At 42.1% G+C, this 27,023-nt stretch overlaps 1 protein-coding gene across 1 annotated transcript in view; it reads right to left on the bottom strand.

The window, feature by feature from the left end:
• The window catches only part of C2 (complement C2), a 61,612-nt gene extending 41,061 nt beyond the window's left edge, over positions 1–20,551 (bottom strand). The window contains exons 1-6 of the mRNA XM_087708450.1: positions 20,380–20,551; positions 16,589–16,816; positions 11,246–11,431; positions 8,765–8,938; positions 5,770–5,883; positions 3,811–3,947 (exon numbers count right to left, since the gene is read on the bottom strand). Of these exons, the coding sequence (XP_087564576.1) occupies positions 3,811–3,947; positions 5,770–5,883; positions 8,765–8,938; positions 11,246–11,431; positions 16,589–16,816; positions 20,380–20,419 (879 nt within the window). The 5' untranslated portion in view covers positions 20,420–20,551. The remainder of the gene's footprint in view (positions 1–3,810; positions 3,948–5,769; positions 5,884–8,764; positions 8,939–11,245; positions 11,432–16,588; positions 16,817–20,379) is intronic.
• Positions 20,552–27,023: the final 6,472 nt, after the last annotated feature.

Here is a 27,023-nt window from a genome sequence, read left to right as displayed (position 1 = left end):
AATCAAGGAGAGAAGCAACCTAGAACTAATGAGAAATTTCCTGATAATGTGTGGAACGACTTGTCTGTTGAAGTTGTGAATGCAACTTCACAAAATGTCCAACACTGGATGTTTTTAAGAATAGATTGGACAACCATTTGTCTGAAGTGGTTTAGGGTTTCCTGCCTGAGGAGTGGGTTGGACTAGAAGACCTCCAAGGTCCCTTCCAACTCTGTTATTCTGTCTCTCTCTTCACGGGGTGGTTGTGAGGAAAATAAGAAGATGAAAGTGTGTTGGATATGTGGGTAGGATATGTTAGCAGCCTTGAGTCATTTGAAAAAATAATAAAGGTAGGAGACAAATGAATAAATTGCAAATAAATAAATTAAAATATTCCACAATGCTCCCTCAGTTGATATGAAGCAGGATCCTGGTCTGCTCAGTTTCAAGGTAGCTTGAATTGATCACGAATACACAATAGCAACAATTCAAAGTCCCAACAAACGTGTGTGTGTGTGTGTGTGTGTGTGTGTGTGTGTGTGTGTTACACTTACAACCTGGATTCAAAGTTCTGACGACACTCCCAGGTCACATAAGCAACCACACTTCGGGTGCTGTGTAACTGGGCCATATTTGTAACATGTAACAGTAACAGAGTTGGAAGAGACCTTGGAGGCCCTTTAGTCCAACCCCCTGCTCACACAGGAGACCTATACTAGGGATTCGAACCGCCGAACTGCCAATCTTTCTGATCGACAAGCTCAATGTCTTAGCCACTGAGCCACCTAATCATCCTACAGCCACTTAATCATCCTAATTATGGCTGCTTGCAGCGAACCGCAATCATGTGACCACATTTTATGACAGTGCTGCTTTTTTTTTTTACTTTTCATTATTTTACAGCATAGTAACCAACTTTAGGCTGCACTTATTAAAGGGCCGATTGCTGCAAAGAGCTCGTTTTTTGCCATAAAAATGCCATAGAAAACCATTGGCTTTTCCTGTTGAAATTGAATTGTGTGGAATTTTCTGTCAAGCAAAAGCAGGCGTTTTTAAATATTTATGGAAAGGAATAGGATCGTCTGTCCTCGCTTGTTTGTGTGTGTTTGTGTGTGATACTAAGGATTGCAGTCACGGATCGGTTGATAACTTGGGGGTCAGCACGTCATTACATTGTCCTTCCAACAACACACCAGCAGCTGAATACACAAGAGTGGAAGCCCATGTTTAGCTTTGATATCCCAGCCCTCTTTCCAAACCAGCTTTTGATCCATTTCCCCCTATTCAAGGTGACTGAATACTGCCAACTTACAATCATTGAACAAGGGTGATCACCCCTCAAGGGCATCTATAAATAAACACTTCTGGCTGGGGAATTCTGGGAGTTGAAGTCCTTGGGAGTTGCCAAGGTTGAGAAACACTGCTACAAATGGTAGTTTCTTTGGTGACCTTGGCAGTAAAAGAGAAGCTCTGTTCCTAATCAATTAAAAATCCAAGTTGGGGAGGGGAAATTTCCAAAGAAACAAAAGCAAGATAAAAATATCTTAAAAATAAAATGGGACCGAAGCACACAATGAGTCAGAGAAACAGGATAGTAGAGGACAGGAAGGCCTGGAGGAATGTTGTCCATGGGGTTGCAATGGGTCGGACATGACTTCACAACTAACAACAACAAAACATTATCAAACAGCATCTTCTACGTATCCCAAGTCCTTGGAAAGGACTCAATAGGTGAATAAAACTGCCAAATTCAGTCTAAGCATGGGTTACCAACCATAATAATATGATATTAGATTAACAGAGTTGGAAGGGACCTTGTAGATCATCTAGTCCAACCCCCCACCCAAACAGGAGACCCTACACCATTTCTGACAAATGGCAGTCCAATCTCTTCTTGAAAGCCTCCAGTGATGAACCTCCCACAACTTCTGAAGGCAACTTCTGTTCCATTGGTCAATTGCTCTCACTGTCAGAAAGTTCCTCCTTGTTTCTAGGTTGAATCTCTCCTTGGTCCGTTTCTATCCATTATTCCTTGTCCGGCCTTCAGATGCCTTGGAAAATAGATTGACCCCCTCCTCTCTGTGGCAGCCCCTCAAATATTGGAACACTGCTATTGTGTCTCCCTTGGTGCTTTAATCAGACATGTTCCGCCTGATTCTCGACAACTCTAGTGACTCACAACAATCAAATAAATTGCAATGTTCTTGTGTGCTCACCCACTAAATCCCTCCAGCATACGGCACTAGAGCGAACAGAGGATTAACTTTTTTTTTTTTGCTCTGATCCCTGTAAAAATCAAACTCCAGAAATTAGCTAAATCGGCCCCCACAGATATTTATTTTCTAAGTCGATTTTCCGTGCTGGTAGGAAAGGGATGATCACCCTAGGAATCCACTTAGGGAAAGATGGCTTAGGACTTGATTATCCACAAGACCATCTTTGTCCTATGTTCCTTCTGCCTGATCACTAACATCTGGATTCCAGCTGTAAACCACACATAAAATTTCATGAAAGGTGCTTTTTGGTAGCTGTGCCTGCTGTGTGAAACAGCGTGCCCCAAGGCCTACTTATATTGTCTAAATCTATGGAGATTCTCAATCATTCAGATCATTATTGTCCCAATGGCAACTGGACATTTCAAGGTGTTTTTCTATGAAAATGTTTCCCTTCTCATCCAAGAAGCTTCTTCACTTCTAAATGACTGGTTAATGCCTCAATACTGTGGTAGAAGAGTAGAGGCCCTAAGGTAGAATAGAATCATGCTTCAGATGGTGATTGATGAAGAAGACATCTGTATCAACTACTCTTCTGTTTGTTAGGTGCACTGTGGTGGCACAGTGGTTAGAATGCAGTACTGCAGGTCTAACTCACTGCTCACTGCCAGGAGTTCAATTCTGAGCAGCTCAAGGTTGACTCAGCCTTCCATCCTTCCAAGGTAGGTAAAATGAGGATCCAGATTGTTGGGGGCTGTAAATATTGACTGTAAACTGCTTCAAGAGGGCTGTAAAGCACTGTGAAGTGGAATATATGTCTAAGGGCTATTGCTAATTGATGTAGTCTATTAACCCTATAAGTTAAGCGTCCCGGAGTCCCTTTGTGCAGGGTGTAAGAAAGATGGCCTTTGACAGAGATATGCAGAATTTGTTGTGTAGGCAAAAGGGGCTGAAGCATTATTTAAGTTCTGAGTAACGAGATAACATTCAGAAGTGGCTTAGACAGATGCCTCCCTAACTCCATGGAGTATAAGAAGGAGGGGGATAAAAGACTTGCAAAATTCAGTTATTATAGCCAATCTTGATCAAAGGACCTTTAGGTTTCCTGTCTGGTACCTGGTGGAGAGGATATTCACCAATGGAGGGAGCATACAGAGTGACAAATCAATAAATAAACTAACTTAATCTACTCACGGTCTTGGTGAAATCCCTTTCTCACTTCCAACTTTTGGGGATTTAATTTTGTACACACTCTGATTTGGTTGCTTATAGTATGGTTAACCTGGGTTAAACCTTCTTAAAGTTCAAATTAGTTTATATTTGCAGGGTAAACATATCCTTATGTCAATAATGACCAGCTCTGTTGCTAACACTATCACCGTCAAGCGCCAGGGAAATCAGGAGATCCAGACAATTCAAATAAAGATTTACGATAAGCTTAAGCTCTCTACAAGAATCTGAACTACTAACAGTCAAAGCAATTTGGCAGTAAGATAAGGAATTCAAGGGGGCTGGATTTAGACTGATGATGTGTTTGACCCTTCTCTCGGGCTCAGCCTGGTCACCTCCTACATTTACCTCCCAATTCTTTACCCAACCTGTACCTACAAAAACTTACCTTGATGATGATTTCGCTTACAGCATCTTTAAAGATAGAAAAGTTAGGTTCTGTCACGCTGTGGGAAGCATCCAACAGGAAGTAAACATAGAGGAAGCTATCTTTGGTCAGTATAATTCTTCGGCCTAAAGAGGGAGCTGATGTGAAGAAGAAAGAAATTGTTATTTCCCATCCTAAGCAAAAGAACTTGCTTCCGCTTTACTTCTTTTCTCTCTCTTTCCCCTTCAATAACCTAGGATACCTCCAAAGAAGCTGAAAGTGATTCTGAAGCCACACACACACACACACACACACACAAAAGGGCAGCCCAAAGGCAAAGCCATAGAATTTGCTTGTACAAAATGCACCATGAAATTGACCCAGAGGTGGGTTGCTCCCAGTTCGGACAGGTTCGGGAGAACCGGTAGTGGTAATTAGGCATGGGTCATCAAACCGATAGTGATGGCTGGCTGGCCATGCCCCCCAACCAGCTCACTCATCTTCCCCACGTGCATCCACACAACTGCCTCCTAGCGCCTACACACAGGTAAGCAGCATGGGCTGCTCAGGGAGTCCCGAGGCTTCGCAACCACCGCCTCCTAAGTGGGATCGAGCCTCCCTGCCTCCTTGATGCACAGAGGCAGGAGGCGGCAATCTCGTTTGCTGCCTGCTAGCTCCAGCGGGAGGCTAGAGCAGCCAAGTTAGCATGCCAGGATCTGCCGGCTGCCTCTAAACTGCACGTTTACTCATGAGCAGGGTGCTCAGCAGCTGGCAGATTGCTGGCTTGTTCTCTCGGCTGCTGCCCTCCCCCAGCCGGAGCTCACAGGCAGCGAACAAAACCACGCACTCTTCGGACCCTGTGTTCAGCTCGGCGTGGCTCAGGTGGCTGCTTTCTTTGGCCTTTTTAAAAAAAAGTTTCACAGCATATTTTATTTCCCACCTTCAACCTGAAACATACATTTGCCAAGCCACGCCCACAAAATAAGCCACGCCCACAGAACTGGTAGTAAAAAAATTTGAAACCCACACCCCTGAATTGACCTGATGAGTATACACAGCATCGCCATTTTGTGTGTTTCTCCACCTTAGCATATAGTTTTGCAAGTGGCTCTGACTTATTGCATGCTTCAGTCCCGCTGGAGATCTCCCGTTGCATCTCTCATTTAATTAATTCAGAATAAAAACTACAGTACATAGTTCAATGATCAATACTGAATGGGACAGTGGTGGGTTCCGGATCCCATTGCAACCGGTATGGTTGCAACGGGGCCTGGCATCCACGACATGAATGCGAGCAGCGCACGCATGCGTCTTTACCTCTTCCGATGCCTCTGCGAGCCTCCGCGACACTCCAGCTGCTCGGCGGAGCGTCGCGCAGGTGCTGTGCGCTCCGTGCGTGTTTGCGAAAGCACCAAAGAGCTCAAATACAGGTAGGGAGCTCAGGCGGGTGGGTGGGCCCTCCGGAGCACCGTACCAGAACGGTACCTGGTGCTCCGGGCAGGCACTGGTACGCCCGTACCGCCTGCAACCCACCACTAGAATGGGCCATGGTATCCTCCAAAATTAATTTTTAAGAGATTTGTGAGGATCATGTTGGATTGGAACTACCATTACAATGTTTCTTAGTGTTTGAGAACCTGAGAATTTCCACTTCCAGAATTCCCAACTTCAATTCCCAGAATTCCACAGGCAGCATGCTGGCTAGGGAATTCTGGGAATTGAAGTTCATATATCTTAATTACCAAAGTTGAGAAACAAAGGTCTAATTCATGGAGGATAAGGCTGCCAATGGCTACTAATCATGTTACATTGGCCTTCCCAGTTAAATCAGACAGGAAACTTGACTAGGTGAGTGAAAACTATTTTACTATAAGGCTACATTAACAGTATCTTATGAGTCTGAAAGTCCAAATTCCCACCTGCCACTTTTAACTGATAGACCCATTAGGCTAGCTGGTCTGGAGAGAAAAAAAGACTCACTTTGAATTGTTCCATTTGGGTCCAACTCAAAGGTGGATACTTCACTCAGAACATCCGTCAACGAGGCTCCAAACTCAGCTTTAACATCTTCAGCTCGGTCATAAGAATAACTGGCTGTGGGGATCGGAAAAAGGGAACATCTTGTGTTATTGCAGTCTTATTATAATTTTTATTTAATACAATTTTTGTTCAAAAAAATTGTTCAGGACAAGAAGCAATGGGTGGAAACTAATCAAGGAGAGAAGCAACTTAGAACTGAGGAGAAATTTCCTGACAGTTAGAACAATTAATCAGTGGAACAGCTTGCCTCCAGAAGTTGTGAATGCCCCAACACTGGAAGTCTTTAAGAAGATGTTGGATAGCCATTTGTCTGAAACGGTATAGGGTTTCCTGCCTAGGCAGAGGGTTGGACTAGAAGACCCCAAGGTCCCTTCCAACTCAATTATTCTGTTATTCTGTCTGTTATTCTCTCTCTGTCAGGCCAATCCATTTCGCGGGTTTGTTGTTGTGGGGAAAATAAGAAGAGGAAAGTGTGTTGGATATGTTAGTCATTTTGAGTTATTTGGAAAAATAATAAAGGGAGGATAGAAATTAATTGATTTAAAAAATAAATAAAGAAAAATATTCCACAATGCTCCCTCAGGTGATATGAAGCAGATTCTTATTCTATTCATAGCCCTATTCATTTTTCTATTTTATTCTGTTCTAAAAAGATACTATCTTTGAATGAACAAATAATTGTTGAAGTTAAACAATTATTACTCAATCTTTATATGTATGTATGTATGTATGTGTGTGTATGTGTGTGTATGTATATATATGTGTATGTGTATATGTATATGTATATATATATATATATGTATATGTATATGTATATGTATGTGTGTATATATATATATATATATATATATATATATATATATATATATATATATATATATATATATATATATATATATATATATATATATATATATATATATGTTTTCTGAGGTTTTCGCGGGTGTTAGTATGTAGGTTAGTATGTAGGTTTTCTCTCTTCGGAGAAAACCCGAACAACTAGAGACCTACATATATATATATATATATATATATATATATATATATATATATATATATATATATATATATATATATATATATATATATATATATATATATATATATATATATATATATGCTGATAAATAAATAAAGGGAGACTAGTGTGTATATATATATATATATATATATATATATATATATATATATATATATATATACATATATACATATACATATACATATACATATACATATACACATACACATACACATACACATACACATACACATATACATACATACATACATACACACACACACACACACACACACAAAGATATGTATGTATGTATGTATGTATGTATGTATGTATGTATGGTGTCACAACCCCTGGTATGCCCAAATATGGGAGGAAGCATATTTATCAGCACAAATGCAATATGCTGGTCTTGTTGTATTCGGGTCTTTTCTCGTGTAAGATTGAGATTGTCTTGGCAATGTTTCAGCGAGGTCTCATTCGCCATCCTCAGTCTGGTGTTTTCGGCTGAAACATTGCCAAGATAATCTCAATCTTACACAGGAAAAGACCCGAACACAACAAGTCCAGCATGTGTGTGTCTGTATGTGTGCGTGTGTGTGTTTTTGTAGATTTTCACGGGTGTAGGTATGCTGGACTTGTTGTATTTATGTATATACATACATACATACGTAAATTTGTGTGTGTATGTTTTCTAACATAACTCTGGAACACCTCGAGCAATTTTAACCAAACTTGGTACACAGATGACTTACTCTCTGGAGAAAAATATTGTGGGGATAAGGCACCCCTAAAACCCCACGGGTTGTGTGTTCTATTAAGATACAACCTGTTGTGCCTTAAAATAGCTTCTACAATACTGCCATAAAATGGCTTCTACTGTGCAGTGCAGTGGAGTTGCCATGGTAACGGCTTCACAGTACTCCACAAGGTGGCTCCCTCTGTTAAGGGGGAAAATCCAACATTAGAAATTACTAATGGTCCAGACATTTTCCCCCTATAAATAAATATCCGGACAACGGCAGGTTATCGGCTAGTGCAATATAAAAAAGGAACATGTCAGATCCCTAAAAGTGATACTGCCATTCAATTGGGAGGAGGGGGGCCTTGGAGTCAATTTATTGGCAGTGCCTGTGACAACCGATATTTTACAACTGGTTTCCTGGCGCTGAAAGGCCTGAGATCCCATCACCTTTTGAGGAATGTTTATGATGGCCGTGTGGGATGTTTTACTTTAATGTCTAACGGAAGATAGCCATGGGAATGTAAGTTTATTCGGCTCTCAGGGCAGTTGATAAAGGAAAAATCTTCACACTTATGTATTGGCTAGAATTTGCATTCTAACAAAGAGGAGGGGTCACTATTACTTTAATTCTCCTTGCATTAGAGCCGAGGTGGCACAGTGGTTAGAGTGCAGTACTGCAGCCACTTCAGCTGACTGCTAGCTGCAGTTTGGCAGTTCAAATCTCACTGGCTCAAGGTTGACTCAGCCTTCCATCCTTCCGAGGTGGGTAAAATGAGGACCCAGACTGTGGGAGCAATATGCTGACTCTGTAAACCGCTTAGAGAGGGCTGAAAGCCCTATGAAGCGGTATATAAGTCTAACTGTTATTGCTATTGCATTGCCTAAAGGGATTCAGATGTTGGTTTGCCTCTAATGCCTTCCATTCTTCTTAATTAAAGGTTCCTTTTGAAATAATCCGTTTCAAAAGTCTTCACTTTCTTAAGTTAGGAGCGGACCCCTTACAGAACATAAAAAGATAATAAAGGAGCCAGGGCAATTGAAAATGAGATGTGTCTAATGAATGTAAAATTTAACAAAAAGGATGCAGAAGCTAAAGGACAAGCAGTGACCCTAGAGATCATCTAATCTAACCTGCTGGGGGAAACAAAAGGTGTCCTTGAAATGCATACCTCTACAACTTGGCTGCGTATCAGACCATTCGCCGTCCAGCATGCAGACCCGTTGGGATGATCCAATCAAGTCTAAGCTGGCTTGACATTTGAAGGAGATCCGATCACCCAGACGGTTGCCTTTTCCTGTAGCAATGGCCCCCGGGGGCACAGCAAGGGCGAGGCAGTGCCCGACTGTGGAACGAAGACAACAACATCAACACAATTGTAGAGATGAGACTGTAGCAGATGATGTGGGGAGAGATACATGGCTACTCTCATATTGCTTTTCCAAATGCTTCTTCATTTTTACAGCAGCGTACACAACTCGGCTTATAACACTTCATTTAGTGACCGTTCAAAAGTTACAAGGGCACTGAAATAAGGAACTTGTGTCCATTTTTTCACACTTTACAACCGTTGCAGCATCCCCATCGTCACGTGATCGAAAGTCAGTCGCTGGGCAACTGGACTGTATTTACGATGGTTGCAGTGTCCCCGGGGGTCACGCGGTCCCATTTTCCGACCATCTGACAAGCAAAGTCATTGGAGAAGCCAGATTCACTTAACCTCTGCGTTACTAATTTAACATTTGCAGTGATTCACTTAACAACGCTGGCAAGAAAGGTCGCAAAACGGAGCAAAACTAACCTAACCTCTCAATTGTTGGGCTTAGTTGTCGTCGTAAGTCGAGGGCTACCTGTGTTGTGTGAAGCGTGAATGGCTGTTGCTACCGCAACATGTGGTGACGGCCATCCATCTTGTTTAAGTTGAGCAACTGAGATGTTTAGCCTGGAGGTTGTTTAGTGAATGTCCAAAATGTACCCCAAAGCCTTCTCTGAACCCCAAACAAGATCAACCAGATCTGGAAGTGGAGTTGGCAAAGAAAGGACACCTATGAGAAGCGGACATATTGAAAGCCTAACAAGATTTACCTCCATCATGACTAAAGCAAAACAAGATTTACCTCCATTTTGACAAAGCAAAGAAACATTGGAGTAGGATTCACACCTTAATACAGAAGATTCTCAAAGTGAATAGGAAGATAAAACCAGAAATTTTTCTTTGGGGTTTAATGAATAAAGACTTGAGGTGCGGGAGTCGGATCTTGGATCTTATATATCTTGATGGCAGATTACTTTATGCATAAAAATGGAAGGACACTTAAGATTCCCACAATGGATGAATGGCTGCAAAAGTGGATGGAGTTAGCAGAGATGGCTAAATTGAGTGCTTTGTTTAAAGGAAAACAAATAATGTATTTTTCAGAGTATAAGACCCACCAGAGTATAAGACGCACCAAGGGTTTGAAGAGGCTTTTTTTTTAAGTAGGTAGGTAGATAGAGGGATAGAGAGGGAGAGAAAGAGAGAGAAATACAGTAGGTAGGTAGGGAGAGAGAGGGAGTAGGTAGATAATGGGATAGAGAGAAATAGAGCGAGGTAGGGGGAGAGAGAGTAGGTAGGTAGGTATATAGGTAGATAGAGGGGGAGAGAGAAAGAGAAATACAGTAGGTAGGTAGGTAGGTAGGTAGGGGGAGGGAGGGGGAGAGAGAGAGAGAGAGAGAAGGTAGGTAAGTAGATGTTTCCAGGTGTATTTATCCATGTGCTGTAGAAGGAAATCGCTGACTACCTGTAGCACCTAAAATTTTGTTTCTGTTGGCATAGCACTTGACCAATGTAATTCTCATCAATCCCTCTAACTAAACAGCTTTCTGAAAGGAAAAAAGAAGTTTTGCACTCTGCAAACCTCCCCAAAATGGCCCGTTTTTCACAAAAACAGGCCCGGTTTTTTTTCAAAAACAGACATGAATAGCCTTGGGGGGGCTTGCAGAATGTTCCTGGGTGGAGAGCAAAAACGAGCAAAAACAACGGCCTGTTTTTCACGAAAACGTGTCTTTTTTGTCAAAAAAATTGCATGCATAGCCTTATGGAGGCTTATAGAGTGCTCCTGGGGGCGGAGGGGACAAAATTGGGCAAAAAACGGCCGATTTTCACTCATTTCTGCCCTCCCCAGCCCCCAGGAGCTCTCTGAAAGCTTCCATAAGGCTATGCACTGCCATTATGGTGAAGGGGGTGGGGCTTCAGGAGGCAAAAAATGTATTCGGTGTATAAGATGCACCCAGATTTTCAGCCTCTTTTTAGAGGAAAAAAGGTACATCTTATACTCTGAAAAATATGGTAATTACTTTTGTTTCTACTTGGAAACCACTTCTGGACTTTGTGCTTGAGGGGGGAAAAATGAAACTTCAGTTTTGGGTTTTACTGATTAGACAGGTTTGTTCTTATAGAAATGGCTAGTTTACATTATTACGTAAAAGAAAAAAGTTGAGGTTTGATCCTATTATCTTATTCTACCACCCGAAAGAGAGTTGGAAGATGTCTTTTCTTTCTTTTTTCTCTTTTTCTTACACTTTTTCCTTCCCCTATCTTTTCCACTATTTTCTTTTTTTTTTTAATTTTGGAATCTTTATATTATAAACTAATTTTTAAAAAATGATTTACCTCCATCATCACAAACAGGAGAGGTCCCATTCCATAGGCCGTTGGGCTGGCAGTATCGCTGGGACGAGCCGAGGAGCTGGTACCCTTCAGAACACTGAAAACTCAGGATGTCCCCAATGGGGTGGAAAGTTCGCCGTGGGATGAAAAACCCATTTTCAAAGTTGTGCTGGCCTGGGCAGCGTATATCTGCAAATAAAAGAGAGAGAGAGAGAGAGAGAGAGAAGAGATCAGGATGAAAAGATCCAAAATTTAGGCGCAGAATTAAAACGGTAATGTAGGAAGTTAGCACTCACCCCTCTCCCAGAAAAATGAGATATCCTGGGAAATATTGAAAAGGCAGAATATTATATTTCCATAGATAAGAAATGGAGAAACGTGTTTTTAGGGAGGAAACAGACTCACTCTTAATAGCCCCCACTTTTCTTAATGGGCCATTAAAATGCCCAAGCCAGTCTATTCTACGTAACAACGAGTCCCCCCCCTTCAGCTCCAGGGTGATAGCCCTTTACCCATCTCACCACAGGGCACCTGGGAAAAAGCAATGCTCAACCAAACTTGGACTCAAAGCACAACCTAAAGAGTTGCCCCTGCATGGCCCCATGGGAGTCTGACAACCAATCAGATTACATTTCTTACACAGGAACAGGAAACAGAGAGGTAGAGCCGAACAGAGTATAAAAAAACCCAGGAACTTTCAGCCCTTCTTTCTTTCTCTTCTTCTTCACCCAACATCTGGAAGCATGAGATTCCCTTTTCTGTTTAGGACCTCAAGCCATGTGATCCTGTCCAATCATCTTTCCAAGCAGCCTCCAGGTTTCCAGTGTCTTTTCCCCCACTTGGAGCTGAACCCAGAAGGACGTTTCTTCCAACAGTACAATGAAAGTACAGGTCATGATTCAAATATAAGTTATATCTTGCCTTTTCTCCATAGCAGTCAATGGAGATTCTCAGTCTCCAGGTTATGGTACTTCCAAAGGTGCTTTTTCAAAAGGCAACTTGAACTTCACTTTTCCTTGAAGATGTTTCGCTTCTCATTCAAGAAGCTTCTTCAGTTTTTCATCAGAAGCTTCTTGGATGAGGAAAAGACATGTGTTGAAGGTAAAATCAAAGTTCAGTTGCCTTTTGAGAAAGTATCTTTGGGACTCCATAGCAATTGTTCCACTAACCCTGTGAAGATGCATTAGGGCTTATTTTGGGGAAAACATGGTTCTCAGGATGATCTGGCTGGACACTGCCCCCTCCCCCCCTCTGCGTGTGCACAAGAGGCGGTAAGTACACAGAGACTGACAGTGTCCAGCAGCAGCAGCTCACCAGCCCCTTGGCCGGCACACTTTGGGGATGCACATACCATGCAGTGAAGGTGAGCCACGTGTCTCTTGCCCCACCCATGCCCCTGCTGTCAACTCTTAACGTTGCCATAGTAAGAGAAGGGGGGCAGTGCATTCCATGCGTATTGTTGCCTGAAGTTGGATCTCAGATTACTATAGCAGGCTTGGGAGGGGTGCACCTCATTGGGAAATGTGATTTATGACACAGACTAAAGGGGAGAAGGCACAGGGGTAACGGTCAGCTATAACTCAAACAAAGCTTAGATCTGACTGAGAAAAGATCTTGCCTATAATGCTTCTAATAAATGACTAGTTTTGTATTGAAACTTGACTCGATACTCATGAATCAATTAGGGCATTTTTAGGAAACCTGACATCTGCCTCCGCCTGCTGCTTTGAAGGCCAGCCCGACTGTCGCAGCGCTTGAACTCACCAGTGCTGCAAAGCCCAAGAATGTGCCAGCCAAGGAGCTGGCAGATTGCGGCTGCTGCCAGACACCATCACTGCCCACCCCCCATGCGCTTGCCACCTCCTGTGCTGGCCACGCTCCTCCCCTCCAGATTGACAAACGTTCTTTGTGAATCTATGCTTTAATTTTATTAACCCTTCAAGCTAGAGCAGCTGTGTGTGTTAGAATAAAACAATGTCAAGAGAAAATAGAGGTCTTAACTTTGCAAAATATATTTTCAGAACTACAGAAATTATCAAATATAGTAGAGAAAAAACTGGAATACCTAGAGGCACATAACAAGAAAATATGATGAAAAAATTGAGGATGTTCATCAAATGCAAAACGGGGTGATTGAAACTCAAAAAAACGAAGTGGAAAATGAATATAAAGAGACTAAACCTGCTGATTTCTATGGTAATTGGTTTGTTCCTGAAAATGGAAAGAATGGAATTCTGAAAGAGGAATTAAATGGAGAGGAAATCTATGCCAGAGGGCAAGATATAGAAGAAGGTAAATTTAAAGAATGTATGGACTTAAAGAAAGAAATTCTATTAGCAAAAGCATTGATAACACTGCTGACAATCAAAGACAAGCTGAATAAGGAAACAGAAAGAGGGCATCAAGATTATATGAGAGATTTTATAAGCAAGGAGTTGCTAAGAGAAGCCCATACAAAGTTGATCAAGAAGATGATTAGAGAATTGGTACCACAAATGGCAGAAGATATGAGATTGTTTTGTTATTGGAAAGATACAGGTTGATAGATGGAAGAATATAACTGAAATTAGTTAAACTTAGTGAAATTTAGTAATAATAGATATAGTTAAATAAATAATTGATAATAATAATGTATACAATGTGTAGTGTTATGATAAGTAATAATTGGATATGAATATTGAATGGTACTCATGAAAGGAAGATTAGAAATCCTTTTGGGTTACATACAAAGGTTAATAAAAAAGAACTAAGTTAGATACAGTTAAGTTTTGATTATTAGGGGGGAAATGTTATGATACAGGATATAGTCAAATAAAGGAGGGATAATGATGACTATATAAACATTATATATATATATATATATATATATATATATATATATATATATATATATATATATATATATATATATACACATACATACATACATACATACATACATACATACATACATACATACATATATATATATATATATATATATATATATATATATATATATATATATATATATTTGTTATATAAATAAATAAAGGGAGACTAGCATAGATCTATTTCAAGCTATTTAGCTCTCATCAGCTAGCCATACCCTATGTTGGGCATACCAGGGGTTGTGACTTTAAATAAATAAATAAATAAATAAATATATATATGGATGTATGTATGTATGTATGTATGTATGTATGTATGTGTATATATATATATATATATATATATACAAATGTATGTATGTCAAATGAAGGAGGGATAAGAATAACAACGTATATATAGATATGGGTATAACATAAGGAAACTGGATGTAAACTTTAAACAGTGATTTGGAAAGGAGGATTAGAAAAGTTTGTTATTAAATATTATGGATGTATAGCTAGAATAGGACATAAGGATTCAGTGTTATTGGAGGATTTTAGAAATATTAAATGAAATGCCAGTATGTGGTTATGTATTAAATCTTGGTATATTTTATGATGAAGGACATTTAAACAATTATAGTCAAATAAAAATTGAGTTGTCACATTAGTAGCACAGCTGTTAAATGAATCTGGCTTGATTTTTGCTTGTCAGAAGGTTGCAAAAGGGGGGAATCACGTGACCTCAGGACCGTCATAAATACGAGACAATTGCCAAGCGTCTAAATTTTGATCGCGGGATGCTGGGAATGCTGTGCCGGTTGTTAAGTGTGACTAATGAGCATAAATCACTTTTTTTCAATGTTGTTGTAGCGTCCAGTGGTCACTAAACAAGCTCTTGTAAATCAAGGATTACCTGTAACTAATCTTTGCTGGGAAACCTGGTCTGAAAAGCTGCTTAAAAGTGGGAACGGCCAATTAAGTCCCGCAATTTGTGTGGGACTCCTGCAAGGTCAATATTATCGCAAGTGTTTACATCTTTGCTAATTTTTAAAGGAATCACTGCGAAATTCTGTGAAATTGTCACTGTTGACCAGAACTCTCCATGCCCCATTGTTTGGAAAGGTGTTCCCCGCCCTTCCCTTTCCAAACATTTCGAGGGAAAAATAAATATGGAATTTGTGCAGTTGTTTTGTTATCTTTTGGACTTTTGATATTGTCACGTTTGATTGTAATAACAATCTGGGATCGCCTAGGAAATTCCTACCATTACATAAGCACCAATGAGAACTGATAAGGGGGAAAAAGAAATAAAAAATACCAATGGGTATCAGGAAGTGTGATGGTTTTTAAATTAATACAGAAGGAACACTGTTATTAGAGACCTTGGCTGATAACCATTCATGCAAACAGACCAGCCTTCAAAAATAAACATACTTCACTAATCAGTGGGAACCACTGAACAAACTAGGAAACCACTAGAGGTAGTCCTCAACTTCCAACCATTCATTTAGTGACCATTTGAAGTCACAGCGCATGCAACGTAATTTCATTTTAATGTATTCCGATTAGTGTACATTTGAAGTGACAATAAAGTATTTTATTCTATTCTATTCTAGTCAAATTATGTTCTATTCTAATTCTATTCTATTCTAATTCTGTTCTATTCTAATTCTATTCTATTCTAATTCTATTCTATCCTTATTCTGATTCTGATTCTAATTCTATTCTAATTCTAATTCTATTCTGTTATATTCTAATTCTATTCTAATTCTATTCTAACTCTATTGTATTCTTATTCTATTCTATTCTATTCTATTCTTATTCTTATTCTTATTCTTCTATTCTATTCTATTCTAATTCTATTCTTATTCTAATTCTATTCTAATTCTACTCTAATTCTATTCTATTCTAATTCTATTCTAATTCTATTTTTCTTATTCTTATTCTATTCTATTCTAATTCTATTCTAACTTTAGTCTAACTATTCTATTCTTATTCTATTCTATTCTATTTGTATTCTATTCTAATTCTATTTTAATTCTATTCTAATTCTATTCTAACTCTATTCTATTCTAACTCTATTCTATTCTTATTCTAATTCTATTCTTTCTACAGTGGCACTGAAAAAAGTGACTTATGTCTGTTCTTCACACTTATGACCATTGCAGCAACCATTGATCGAAATTGGGAGGCTTGGCAACTGGCTCGTATTTATGACGGTTGCATTGTCCCGGGGTCACATGATCCCCTTTTGCGACCTTCTAACCAGCAAAGTCAAGAGGGAAAACCAGATTCACTTAACAACCGCATCACTAACTGAACAACTGCAGTGATTCATGTAACAACTGGTGCAAGAAAGGTCAGGAAATGGGGGCAAAACTGCCTTGTTTTGCTTAGCGACAGAAATGTTGGGCTCAATGCTGGCTATAAGTCGAAGATCATCTGTATATTATAATTGCTTAACGTTATGTGCAAATAGTAGCCAAACACATACCTCTGCAACGTGCCACGTTGGTTGGCTTCCCACTAGGGTGATGCATTGGTGTCCATTTGCCATCCGACTGGCAGACCCGGCTGGGTGTGGGATAGGGGTAAGTGCCAGCTGGGCAGACAAAATTGAGGATACTTCCTGGATGATATCCGTCGGAGAGAGAGATGTCCCCGCCTTGGATAGATGCTCTTGGACAGGATGGTGTTCCATCCAAACTTTGGGTGGCAATAGCTGCAAAGCACAGGAAGGGGATGAGATTGGCTTTGGTGATGGAATATAAACCCTTTTTACGAGATTGTCAAGGGAGGAAGAAGGAAGTTTCTAAAACAGGGGGTGTCAAACTCAAGGCCTGCAGGCCGCATCCAGCTGGTGGAGTGCTCAGATCTGGCCCGTGGAGCAGCCCTGTTAACAGCAAAGGACCGGCCCCAGGTGCCTCTGCCAGCGAAAACGGAGCCTGAGCTCCCGGCTCCCTTTTCGCTGGCAGGGGGCTAGCAAAAGAAACTAAAAACAAAACAAAAGGAGAAATGTTTCCCCTTTTGCATTTGCATTTGAGCTTGCAAGAAGGGACCGGAAAGGAGAAACGGAAAGAGGAAAGACAAAGGAAAAGATGGGAAGATGGGAGGAGAGCAAGGAAGGAAAGATAAGGAAAAGGGGAAGGAAGAAGAAAGGAGAATGAAGAGGGAAGGAAAAAGAAGGGAAGGAAGGAAGGAAGATTATAATGAGAGTGAGGGAGGGTCTAAGGGAAGTCCTGCCTTAGCACTTGGCCACCACAGGTGCCCCTGACATGAGTGATGTCGAGCTGGCCATGCCCACCCTGGCCACGCCCACCCCAGATCAAACAAAACGTCCCTCATTGAAATTGAGTTTGACACCCCTGCTCTAAAACAAGCCTTCTGCTCTGAGAGATCCTTATTACAGGCAAACATTGGGAGGTGGGGGAGTTGCAGAGATTTTGCAGAATAACAGAGTTGAAAGGGACCTTGGAGGTCATCTAGTCCAACCCCCTGCTCGAGAAGAAGAGTCTACTCTATACCTTTTCAGACTAATGGCTGTCCAGTCTCTTAAAAGACTCCAATGATGGAGCTCCTACAATGTCTGAAAGCAAGACATTCCACTGGTTTATTGTTCTCATTGTCAGGAAATTTCTAGTTATAGACTAACAGTGTTTGTTACCTTAGAAGCAACATAAAATAACAGAGTTGAAAGGGACCTGGCTTGGAGGTCTTCTAGTCCAGCCCCCTGCTTAGGCAGGAAACCCTACACCACTTCAGACAAATGGTTATCCAACATCTTCTTAAAAACTTCCAGTGTTGGGGCATTCACAACTTCTGGAGGCAAGTTGTTCCACTGATGAATTGTTCTAACTGTCGGGAAATTTCTCCTTCGTTCTAGGTTCCTTAATTAGTTTCCCTCCATTGTTTCTTGCTCGTCTTCAGGTGCTTTGGATAATAGTTTGACTCCCTCTTCTTTGTGGCAGCCCCTCAGATATTGGAACACTGCTATCATGTCTCCCCTAGTCCTTCTTTTCATTAAACTAGACAGACACAGTTCGGGCAGCTGTTCTTCATATGCTTAACAATCTGCTTGCTTTTGGATATCATACAGCTTGACTCCTTGCTGCTCCATGACAGGCAGAAAAATGACTTCATCAATCCCTGCCCTCCAAAATAGCATTTCAACATTTTAAAAAACCCCAAACCACAAAACAATTTGATTGGAATCTTAGTTTGCTGATGGTGCAAAGTGTTTCCCCCTTCTATTTTTCTAGCTTACATATGGTGGTTGATTTGCATATTATTTACTGACTTCCCCCCAAAAAAGGCAGATCAGCAAGATTTAGAAAGGGTGTGGACAAAACAATTAAAATGATTGGAAATGGCTAGACCATCGGGGAAACGAGACCGAAAGTACAAATTGTGGCATTACGAAACCCTGCGTAAAGAAACATTAAAAGCTGCTCTGAATGTGCAATCTTCTGCAAATGGAAATAACAACAGGATAGATATACAATGCTATATTTGTATCCTGCCATTCCTCCAAAATGCACTTTTATCTTCACAACAAAATTGTGGCATAGGCCTGGCGCTGACTCAATCATTCCCACTTACGTTTCTCCCGGCATAAATTCACCTTGCTAGTCTCTTTTTTCCCCTGCTGTTTCCCAACCCCTGAGCCAGATAGCTTAAAGCAGTGTTTTTTAAAGTCTGGTCCTAGAATCTAGAACTGTTGTATATGTCTAGTTTAATTAAAAGAATGGCTAAAGGTGACATTATAGCAGTGTTCCAATATCTCAGAGGCTGCCACAAAGAAGAGGGAGTCAAGCTATTCTCCGAGGCACCTGAGGGCAGGACAAGAAGCAATGGGTGGAAACTAATCAAGGAGAGAAGCAACCTAGAAAGATTTCCTGACAGTTAGAATTATTAAACTTGCCTCCAGAAGTTGTGAATGTTCCAACACTGGAAGTTTTTAAGAAGAGATTGGACAACCATTTGTCTGAAGTGGTATAAGGTTTCCTGCCTGAGCAGGGGGTTGGACTAGAAGACCTCCAAGGTCCCTTCCAACTCTGTTATTCTACTCTGCTCTATTCTACAATGACACTGAAATAAGAACAGGTATGTATCCTATGACCCATCATATTAGATTGCTTAATGGATGAGACCCAATCTCTGCCTATTGTGTTGGATTTTACATGGTAGGCAGAGAGGATAAAGCCGGTTCTAAGAAGATAACCAGGTCATGAATGGTTTCATTAGTGATAATAGGCATCCTGAATTGCATTCAGCAGCTAACTGATCACCAATGCAGCTGGAGTAGTGGAAGTGTTACATGGGCATATCTAGAGTCACCTCTAACTGCTTACACTTCTGTGGATGATCAGCTTACTGATGGTGCGTTGGAAGGAACCTTGGAGGTCTTCTAGTTCAACCCCCTGCTTAGGCAGGAAACCCTACACCACTTCATACAAATGGTCATCCAACATCTTCTTAAAAACTTCCAGTATTGGAGAATCCACGACTTCTGGAGGAAAGTTGTTCCACTGATTAATTGTTCTAATTGTCAGGAAATCTTTTTAGGTTGCTTCTCTCCTTGATTAGTTTCCACCCATTGTCCTACCCTCAGGTGCATTGGAGAGTAGTTTGACTCCCTCTTCTTTGTGGCAGCCCCTGAGATATTGGAATACTGAAATCATGTCACTCCTAGTCTTTCTTTTCATTAAACTAGACATTCCCAATTCCAGCAACTGTTATTTATACATTTTAGCCTCCAGTCCTCTTATCATCTTTGTTGCTCTTTTCTACACCCTTTCCAGAGTCTCAAAATCTTTACATCAAGGCAACCAAATCTAGATGCAACATTCCAAGTTTATTTATACATAGAATAGAATAGAATAACAGAGTTGGAAGGGTCCTTGGAGGTCTTCTAGTCCAACCTCCTGCTTGGGCAGGTAACCCTATACCACTTCAGACAAATGGTCATCCAACCCCTTCTTCAACACTTCCAGTTTCTTGCTCTGGAGGCAAGTTTTTCCACTAATTAATTGTTATTTTTTGTTAATTGTTAATGTTAAAAATTAATGTTTTAGTCTCCAGAGTGCCAGAGAAAATCCAGCGTCCCACAATCGGATGGCAAGTTGGAATTATTGGTAAGTGGGCAGGGAGGGGGGGAGAGAGAGAGAGAGGGAGAGAGATGCTTTGGACCCCCCCCTTTCCCGCCCAACTTATCCTCGGGGCTGGATCGCTCCCCACCCCACCCCACCCCCGGCAGAGCAGCGAGTGGCAGCGTCTTTTCACTACCTGCCACGAAGCTGGAGAGAAAACAGAATTCCTGAATCATGTTGCGCCGCCGCCGAGTCCCGATCGCCGTTCACTTTCCTGCACCCCGCGGCTGCAGAGCTGGGAAATTCCGCCGCAAACCTTGCCAGCCAAGCGGGAAAAGACGCTGGCTCCGCTTTCAGTCCGTCTTTCCCTTTTGAGGATAGAAACTAAGCGGCCGGGGGGGGGGGGGGGAATCGATTGGTGGCGGAAAGTGAGAATTGCGCAAACTTGGTGAAAACCGTTCCGGCAATTTTCTCGACGTAGCTAAATCTGAGTCTTTCCTGTGGCTTCGAGCGGATCTGAGTCGCTAGAGAAATCGAGGCCTTTCCTTCCTTTATTTTAACTGATCGTGACCGAAACTGCTGTGGCTCAAGTGAGGGGTGGTGGTGGGAGATCCTGACGTCGAAGGGATTTCCCCGGGCAAAGATGCAATTTGATCACAGACGCGCGCGGCCGCGTGTTCACACGTAACTGGGCGACACGCGTTCCGCCTTGGAGAAGCGTTCAATTTATAACTTGGTAGGTTAAAATTCCTGGCCTGTGGCGTTCGTGGGGCTATCTCGCTCGGGCCGGTCTTCCTCCCCACCCCGGTCTTGATTTCCCGTAAACCAGAGTTTTGCAAGACTTCAGTTCGGAGTCAAGGTTACGCCCCCGACTTCGGTGAACAGCTGGGTTTTTCCCATCCCGGTTAGGAGGAGTTGCATGAACAAAGGGATTCAATCAAGGTCATGTGAGGTACTAATACCAGGTGAAACCAGGTTTAATAGCAGTGACTGTGAGAGGGATCTTGGAGTCTTAGTGGACACCAGGTAAATAAGAGCCAGCAGCCTGCAGTGGCAGCCAAAAAACCCAATGCAATCCTAAATTGCATTAGCAGAAGGATACAATCAAGATCAAGTGAGGTACTAATACCACTCTATGATTAGAGGACTGAAGGCTAAAACATATGATGAATGGTTGCAGGAACTGGGCATGGCTGGTTTAGTGAAGAGAAAGACCAGGGGAGACATGATAGCAGTATTCCAGTATTTGAGGGGGGGTTGCCACAAAGAAAGGAGGGTCAACCTGTTTTCCAAAGCACCTGAAAGCCAGACATGGAATAATGGATGAAGGAGAGATTCAACCTGGAAATAAGGAGAAACTTTCTGACAGTGAGAACAATCAATCAATGGAACAGCTTTGCCTTTGGAAGTTGTGGGGGCTTCATCACTTGAGACTTTCAAGAAGAGATTGGATTGCCATTTGTCAAAAATGATGTACGGTCTCCTGCTTGAACGGCGGGTTGGACTAGATGACCTTCAAGGTCCCCTCCAACTCTGTTAATCTGTTAAAATACCACTGTAGAAAGCCTTAGTAGGACCACACTGGGAATACTGCACCCAGTTTTGGTCACCGCATTATAAAAACGATGTGGCGACTAGAAAGAGTGCAGAGAAGAGCACCCAGGATGATTAAGGGACTGGAGGCTAAAACATATGATGAATAGTTGTAGGAACTGGGCATGGCTGGTCTAGTGAAGAGAGGGATCAGGGGAGACATGATAGCAGTGTTCCAATATTTGAGGGGCTGACATAGAGAGGAGGGGGTCAAGCTATTTTCCAAAGCACCTGAAGGCCATACAAGGAGTAATAGATTGAAACCGATTAAGGAGAGATTCAACCTAGAAATGAGGAACTTTCTGACAGTGAGACCAATCAACCAATGGAACAGAAGTTGCCTTGGGAAGTTGTGGGAGCTTCATCACTGGAAGCTTTCAAGAAGAGACTGGATTGCCATCTGTCAGAAATGGTGTAGGGTTTCCTGCTTGGGGGGAGGGAAGGAGATTGGACTAGATCAGTGTTTCTCAACCTTGGCAACTTGAAGATGTCCGGACTTCAACTCCCAGAATTTGCTGGCTGGGGAATTCTGGGAGTTGAAGTCCAGACATCTTCAAATTGCCAAGGTTGAGAAACACTGGACTAGATGACCTGCAAGGTCCCTTCCATCTCTGTTATTCTGTTATTATTACAGCTGTGGGGCATCCGAGGACAAAACCAAGAGAACATGAAACACCTTAAGGGTTGAGGATTATGGGAATTGTAACACTACACTTCTTGGATTTGCATCCATTAGACACCTGGTTGGGGAAAGGCTGCTTGTGGCTGTTCTGCTAATTTGACTGGATTTTAATGATTAAACATAGAGGGAGAGACAATGGACAAAGGTCTCCCTTTATAGTTGTTTATTTCATTAAAAGAAATCTCACCCCAAATGGGGAGGGTAATAACGGGAAATTAGCCTTTTTGACTTTGCCCTCTTCCCCCAGCTATAAATTCACAAACAAAATAACTCAAGAGCAGAGTTTATTATCAGACTGATTATAGGATTGATAGCTCTTATATTATTTAAGATTGATATTCCTCCTTTCAATTTTTGTTTTCTTTGGAAAGAAAAGATTGGAGAGTCATTTGTCCAGAATGGTCTTAGGGTAGCGGTCTCCAACCTTGGCAACTTTAAGACTTGGGGACTTCAACTTCCAGAATTCCGTAGCCAACTTTGCTGGCTTTACTGGCTGAGGAATTCTGGGAGTTGAAGTCCACAAATCATGTGATCCCCTTTTGAGACCTTCTGACAAGCAAAAGTCAAGGAGGGAAGCCAGGTTCACTTAACAACCGTGTTACTAACTTAACAACTGCAGGGATTCACTCAATAAATGTGGCATGGAATGGTGTAAAACGTGGCAAAACTTGCTCTGACCTAGGCATGAAGCAAACTGACCCAAAACCCTTTTATTAATTCACTGTTAATTCTGCTCATTCACATACAGCAAAGTCTTTCGAGGGAGGATTTACAGTCACAGATCTTATCTGGCTTGGAGAGCTTACAGGCTGATATCTGCAAAACCTGGCAAGGAGTCTCAGAGAGTCACGAACCAATTAAGCAAACGTCTCCTGCAAACTCCACTCCCTTTTCGCTCCTCTTTTATTTCCTCTGGGAGGGGCCTTTCATCATCCACCTGTGGCCTTACTCCCAAGCCGACCCCTGTTCTTTAGCTGTTCCCTTCATCTGGCAACGCTGCGCATGCACACACTGGGAACAGGCTCCAGCTGTTCGTCTGCCTCACTGATGTCTGACTCAAGGCAGCTGATAACTGTCAGATGGCCCTGGCCCCCTCTCTGCCTCTGACACAGAGCCTTCCCCAGAGCCTTCCCCGGACGCCAGGACTGGCCCATGTTCCTTCCCAACCTCCTCACTGTATGTACTGCCACATCTGCCACAACAAAACTCACTTAACCAAAATTATTCTGTCATTCTGTTAATCCTGTGAGGAGAAACGAGTTATAAAAGAGGAGCTGGTTCAAAGTCTTCCAGAAGCTTCTGTAGCTGCGGGGTGGATTTGAACATGGGTCTCTCTGTCCCTAGACCAGTATCCTAACCACTAATCTATCCTGGGTTTGGGGCTGAAAGGCAAGGACTGGACCAAAGTCATCCAGAGAACTTCTGTAGCTGAAAAGGGAATTAAATTTGGTCTCCACTCCTGGTTCAACACCTTCATTGTGCATCCCCCCCCCCATGACTTTGGGGCGGAGGGGAAGGAACTGACCCACTGTGGTTCAGGGTGGACTTCACCCTGGCTCTTCTGCTCTTTATTATGGTTGGTCACACAGTCAGCCAGATGTTCAGACTGGATTTGGCATTTTTATCCACTTATCCAGTCCTTGCTGGGGACGTGGTGGCTCAGTGACTAAGATGCTGAGCTTGTTGATCAGAAGGTCGACAAGCTTTTCTCTGTGGTTCCATTACTGGGGTATTGTCTGAAACAGAAGACAATTAAGGAACTACTAAGGAGAAAATCACATCCCCATCAACATTGCAGTGTTACTGTAACAGGAAACAAACCCCGCACTCACTAGTACTGATGATGTTATCTAAGATGATGGGAAGATCACAAATGGCATGACCTCGAGACAATGCAATCACTGTTGTTAAGTGAATCACTGCAGTTGTTAAGTTAGTAACACGTTTGTTGAGTGTTTCTGGCTTTCCCTTTGACTTTGCTTATCAAAAGGTTGCAAAAGATGATTGCGTGAACCCCCGGGACACTGCAGCTGTCATAAGTATGAGTCAATGGCCAAGCACCTGATTTTTTTTTTATCATATAAGAGTGAGGACATTGCAAAAGTTGTAACTGCAAGAACTAATTGGAAGCTACTTTTTTTCTGCTGTTGTAATTTCAAACTAAAGGGACATGATGGCTCAGCGGCTAAGATGCTGAGCTTGTCAATCAGAAAGGTCGGCAGTTTGGTGGTTCAAATCCCTAGTGCCATGTAATGGAGTGATCTCCTGTTACTTGTCCCAGCTTCTGCCAACCTAGCAGTTCAAAAGCACATATGCAAGTAGAAAAATAGGGACCACCTTTGGTGGGAAGGTAACTGCGTTCCGTGCACCTTTGGCATTTAGTCATGCCATCCACATGACCGCGGAGACTTCTTCAGACAGCACTGGCTCTTCGGCTTTGAAACAGAGATGAGCACCACCACCTAGAGTCGGGAACAACTAATACATACGTGTTGTGGCCCAGCAGGAGCCATTGGAGCTACCGATGGACTCCGATAGCGAGGACCCCTATGAGTCTGCTATGGAAGATGTGGAGGACCCTGGGCAAAGACCAGAGAGGCTGGTTGACCACCAAGAGGCGCCTGAGGCATGGAGCAGTGGGGAAGATCAAAGGGAGTTTGTCCCTGACACCAGGCAACAAAGGGCGGAGAAACGGAGGCAGCAGTTATGGAGACAGACTCATAAGAGATAATCAAGCCCAGGTGGTTGTGGTTTGGCTCCTCCCAAGATAGTATATAAGAAGATACTTTGGGAGGAATCCTTTTGCAGGACACAACCGTTCGTAATAATCTGAAGAACTCCTTGTCTGGTCTGCCTTGTGTTCCCGTGTCTGTTGGAGTCTGGGTTGCTGCCAACGTTTTGCCAGTGAGTCGTGTCTGGGCTTTCAGCCAACAGGATTATAATTGCTGTGAATCAAGAGTGGCAAACAGCTAAGCCTGTGTCTGTGTTCATTACCGGACAGAGGGGGGCCAGAACACATATGTGCGAGGGGAACCTTTACCTATTGAGTCTTTCCCAAGGACATGGGATAGGCAGATGTTGAGGTTTGATGGTGTTAAAGGTAACATCACGGGATGGAAGCTGTTGCAGGTAATGCTGCCTTTTGCAGTTGACTGATGGGGCTTTTGTCCGCGCCAATGGTGTTCAAGGGATGCTCCCGATGTTTTGGGATTGCACCCAAGGGGCCTATCACTACTGTCTTTGTTTTTTTTTTTTTGTCACTGTCCTCCTACTTCTATTTGCAGGTCTTTATAGATCAGGACTTTCTCCAGTTGTTTCTCTTCTATTTTGCTATTCCCATGTATATCTGGCCTTTATTATTTTTATAATTAACTCAAGATGGCAAACAAACCTAATATTCCATCCTTGTCCTACTTTCCCCACAACAATGCTTCACTGCTATACCACACTGACTCAGGCTTGGGTGGGGGGGAACTGGCCCAGAGCCTCCCAGGGAAATATCAGAATAAAAGAGTTGAAAGAGGCTTTGGAGGACATCTAGTTTAACCCACTGCTCAGGAAAGAAATTCTATACCAGGGATGGCAAACTGAGTGCTGAAAAGGTCACATGGAAATATCGCACATTCACTCATCAGGGCCATGCTCCAGAAAAGACAAACTTCCAGGTTCTGGCACATATGTGCACCTGACAATCAGCTGGCTGGCATGCATGGACATACCGGTTTTTGGACCTACCGCATGCACGAAGGACAGCGCGACAGAAACCCAGAAGACAAACAGGCAAGGCCATGCATGCCATAGGTTTGCCATCACGACTCTGTGGCATTTCAGACTAACCGCTGCCTAATCTCTCCTTAAAGACTTCCAGTGTTGGGGCATTCACAACTTCTGGAGGCAAGCTGTTCCACTGATCCTAATTGTCAGGAAATTTCTCCTCAGTTCTAAGTTGCTTCTCTCCTTGATTAGTTTCCACCCATTGCTTCTTGTTCTACCCTCAGGTGCTTTGGAGAATAATTTGACTCCCTCTTCTTTGTGGCAGCCCCTGAGATATTGGAGCACTGCTATCATGTCTCCCCTAGTCCTTCTTTTCATTAAACTAGACATACCCAGTTCCTGCAACCGTTCTTCATATGTTTTAGTCTCCAGTCCCCTAATCCTCTTTCTTGCTCTTCTCTGCACTCTTTCTAGAGTTTCCACATCTTTTCTCCATCGTGGCAACAAAAACTGAACACAGTATTCCAAGTATGGTCTTACCAAGGCATTATAAAGTGGTATTAACATGTCACGTGATCTTGATTCTATCCTTCTGTTTATACAGCCTAGAACTGTGTTGGCTTTTTTATTAAAATTACTATAATATAAAATACAAACAAAAATAAAGATGATAGAGATAGCGGAAAGGGGAAGAAAGGGGAAAAGAAAAAAGTGGAGACTTCCAACTTTTTTCAGCAAAGTACAGAATAGAATTACAGCCTTTCCACTTTTTATTTTATCCACTTAAATACTACCCATTTGTATAACAACAACAAGGATATTCATATTGGGTGCTCTAGTTTGAGACTATA

Source organism: Thamnophis sirtalis, unplaced genomic scaffold, assembly GCF_051295495.1.
Source record: "Thamnophis sirtalis isolate CommonGarterSnake01/CBP01778 unplaced genomic scaffold, rThaSir2_p1.2 scaffold_3, whole genome shotgun sequence".
Classification (NCBI taxonomy): domain Eukaryota; kingdom Metazoa; phylum Chordata; class Lepidosauria; order Squamata; family Natricidae; genus Thamnophis; species Thamnophis sirtalis.
Note: the sequence above shows the minus strand (reverse complement) of the source record. Positions and strands in the feature narration are given on the sequence as shown.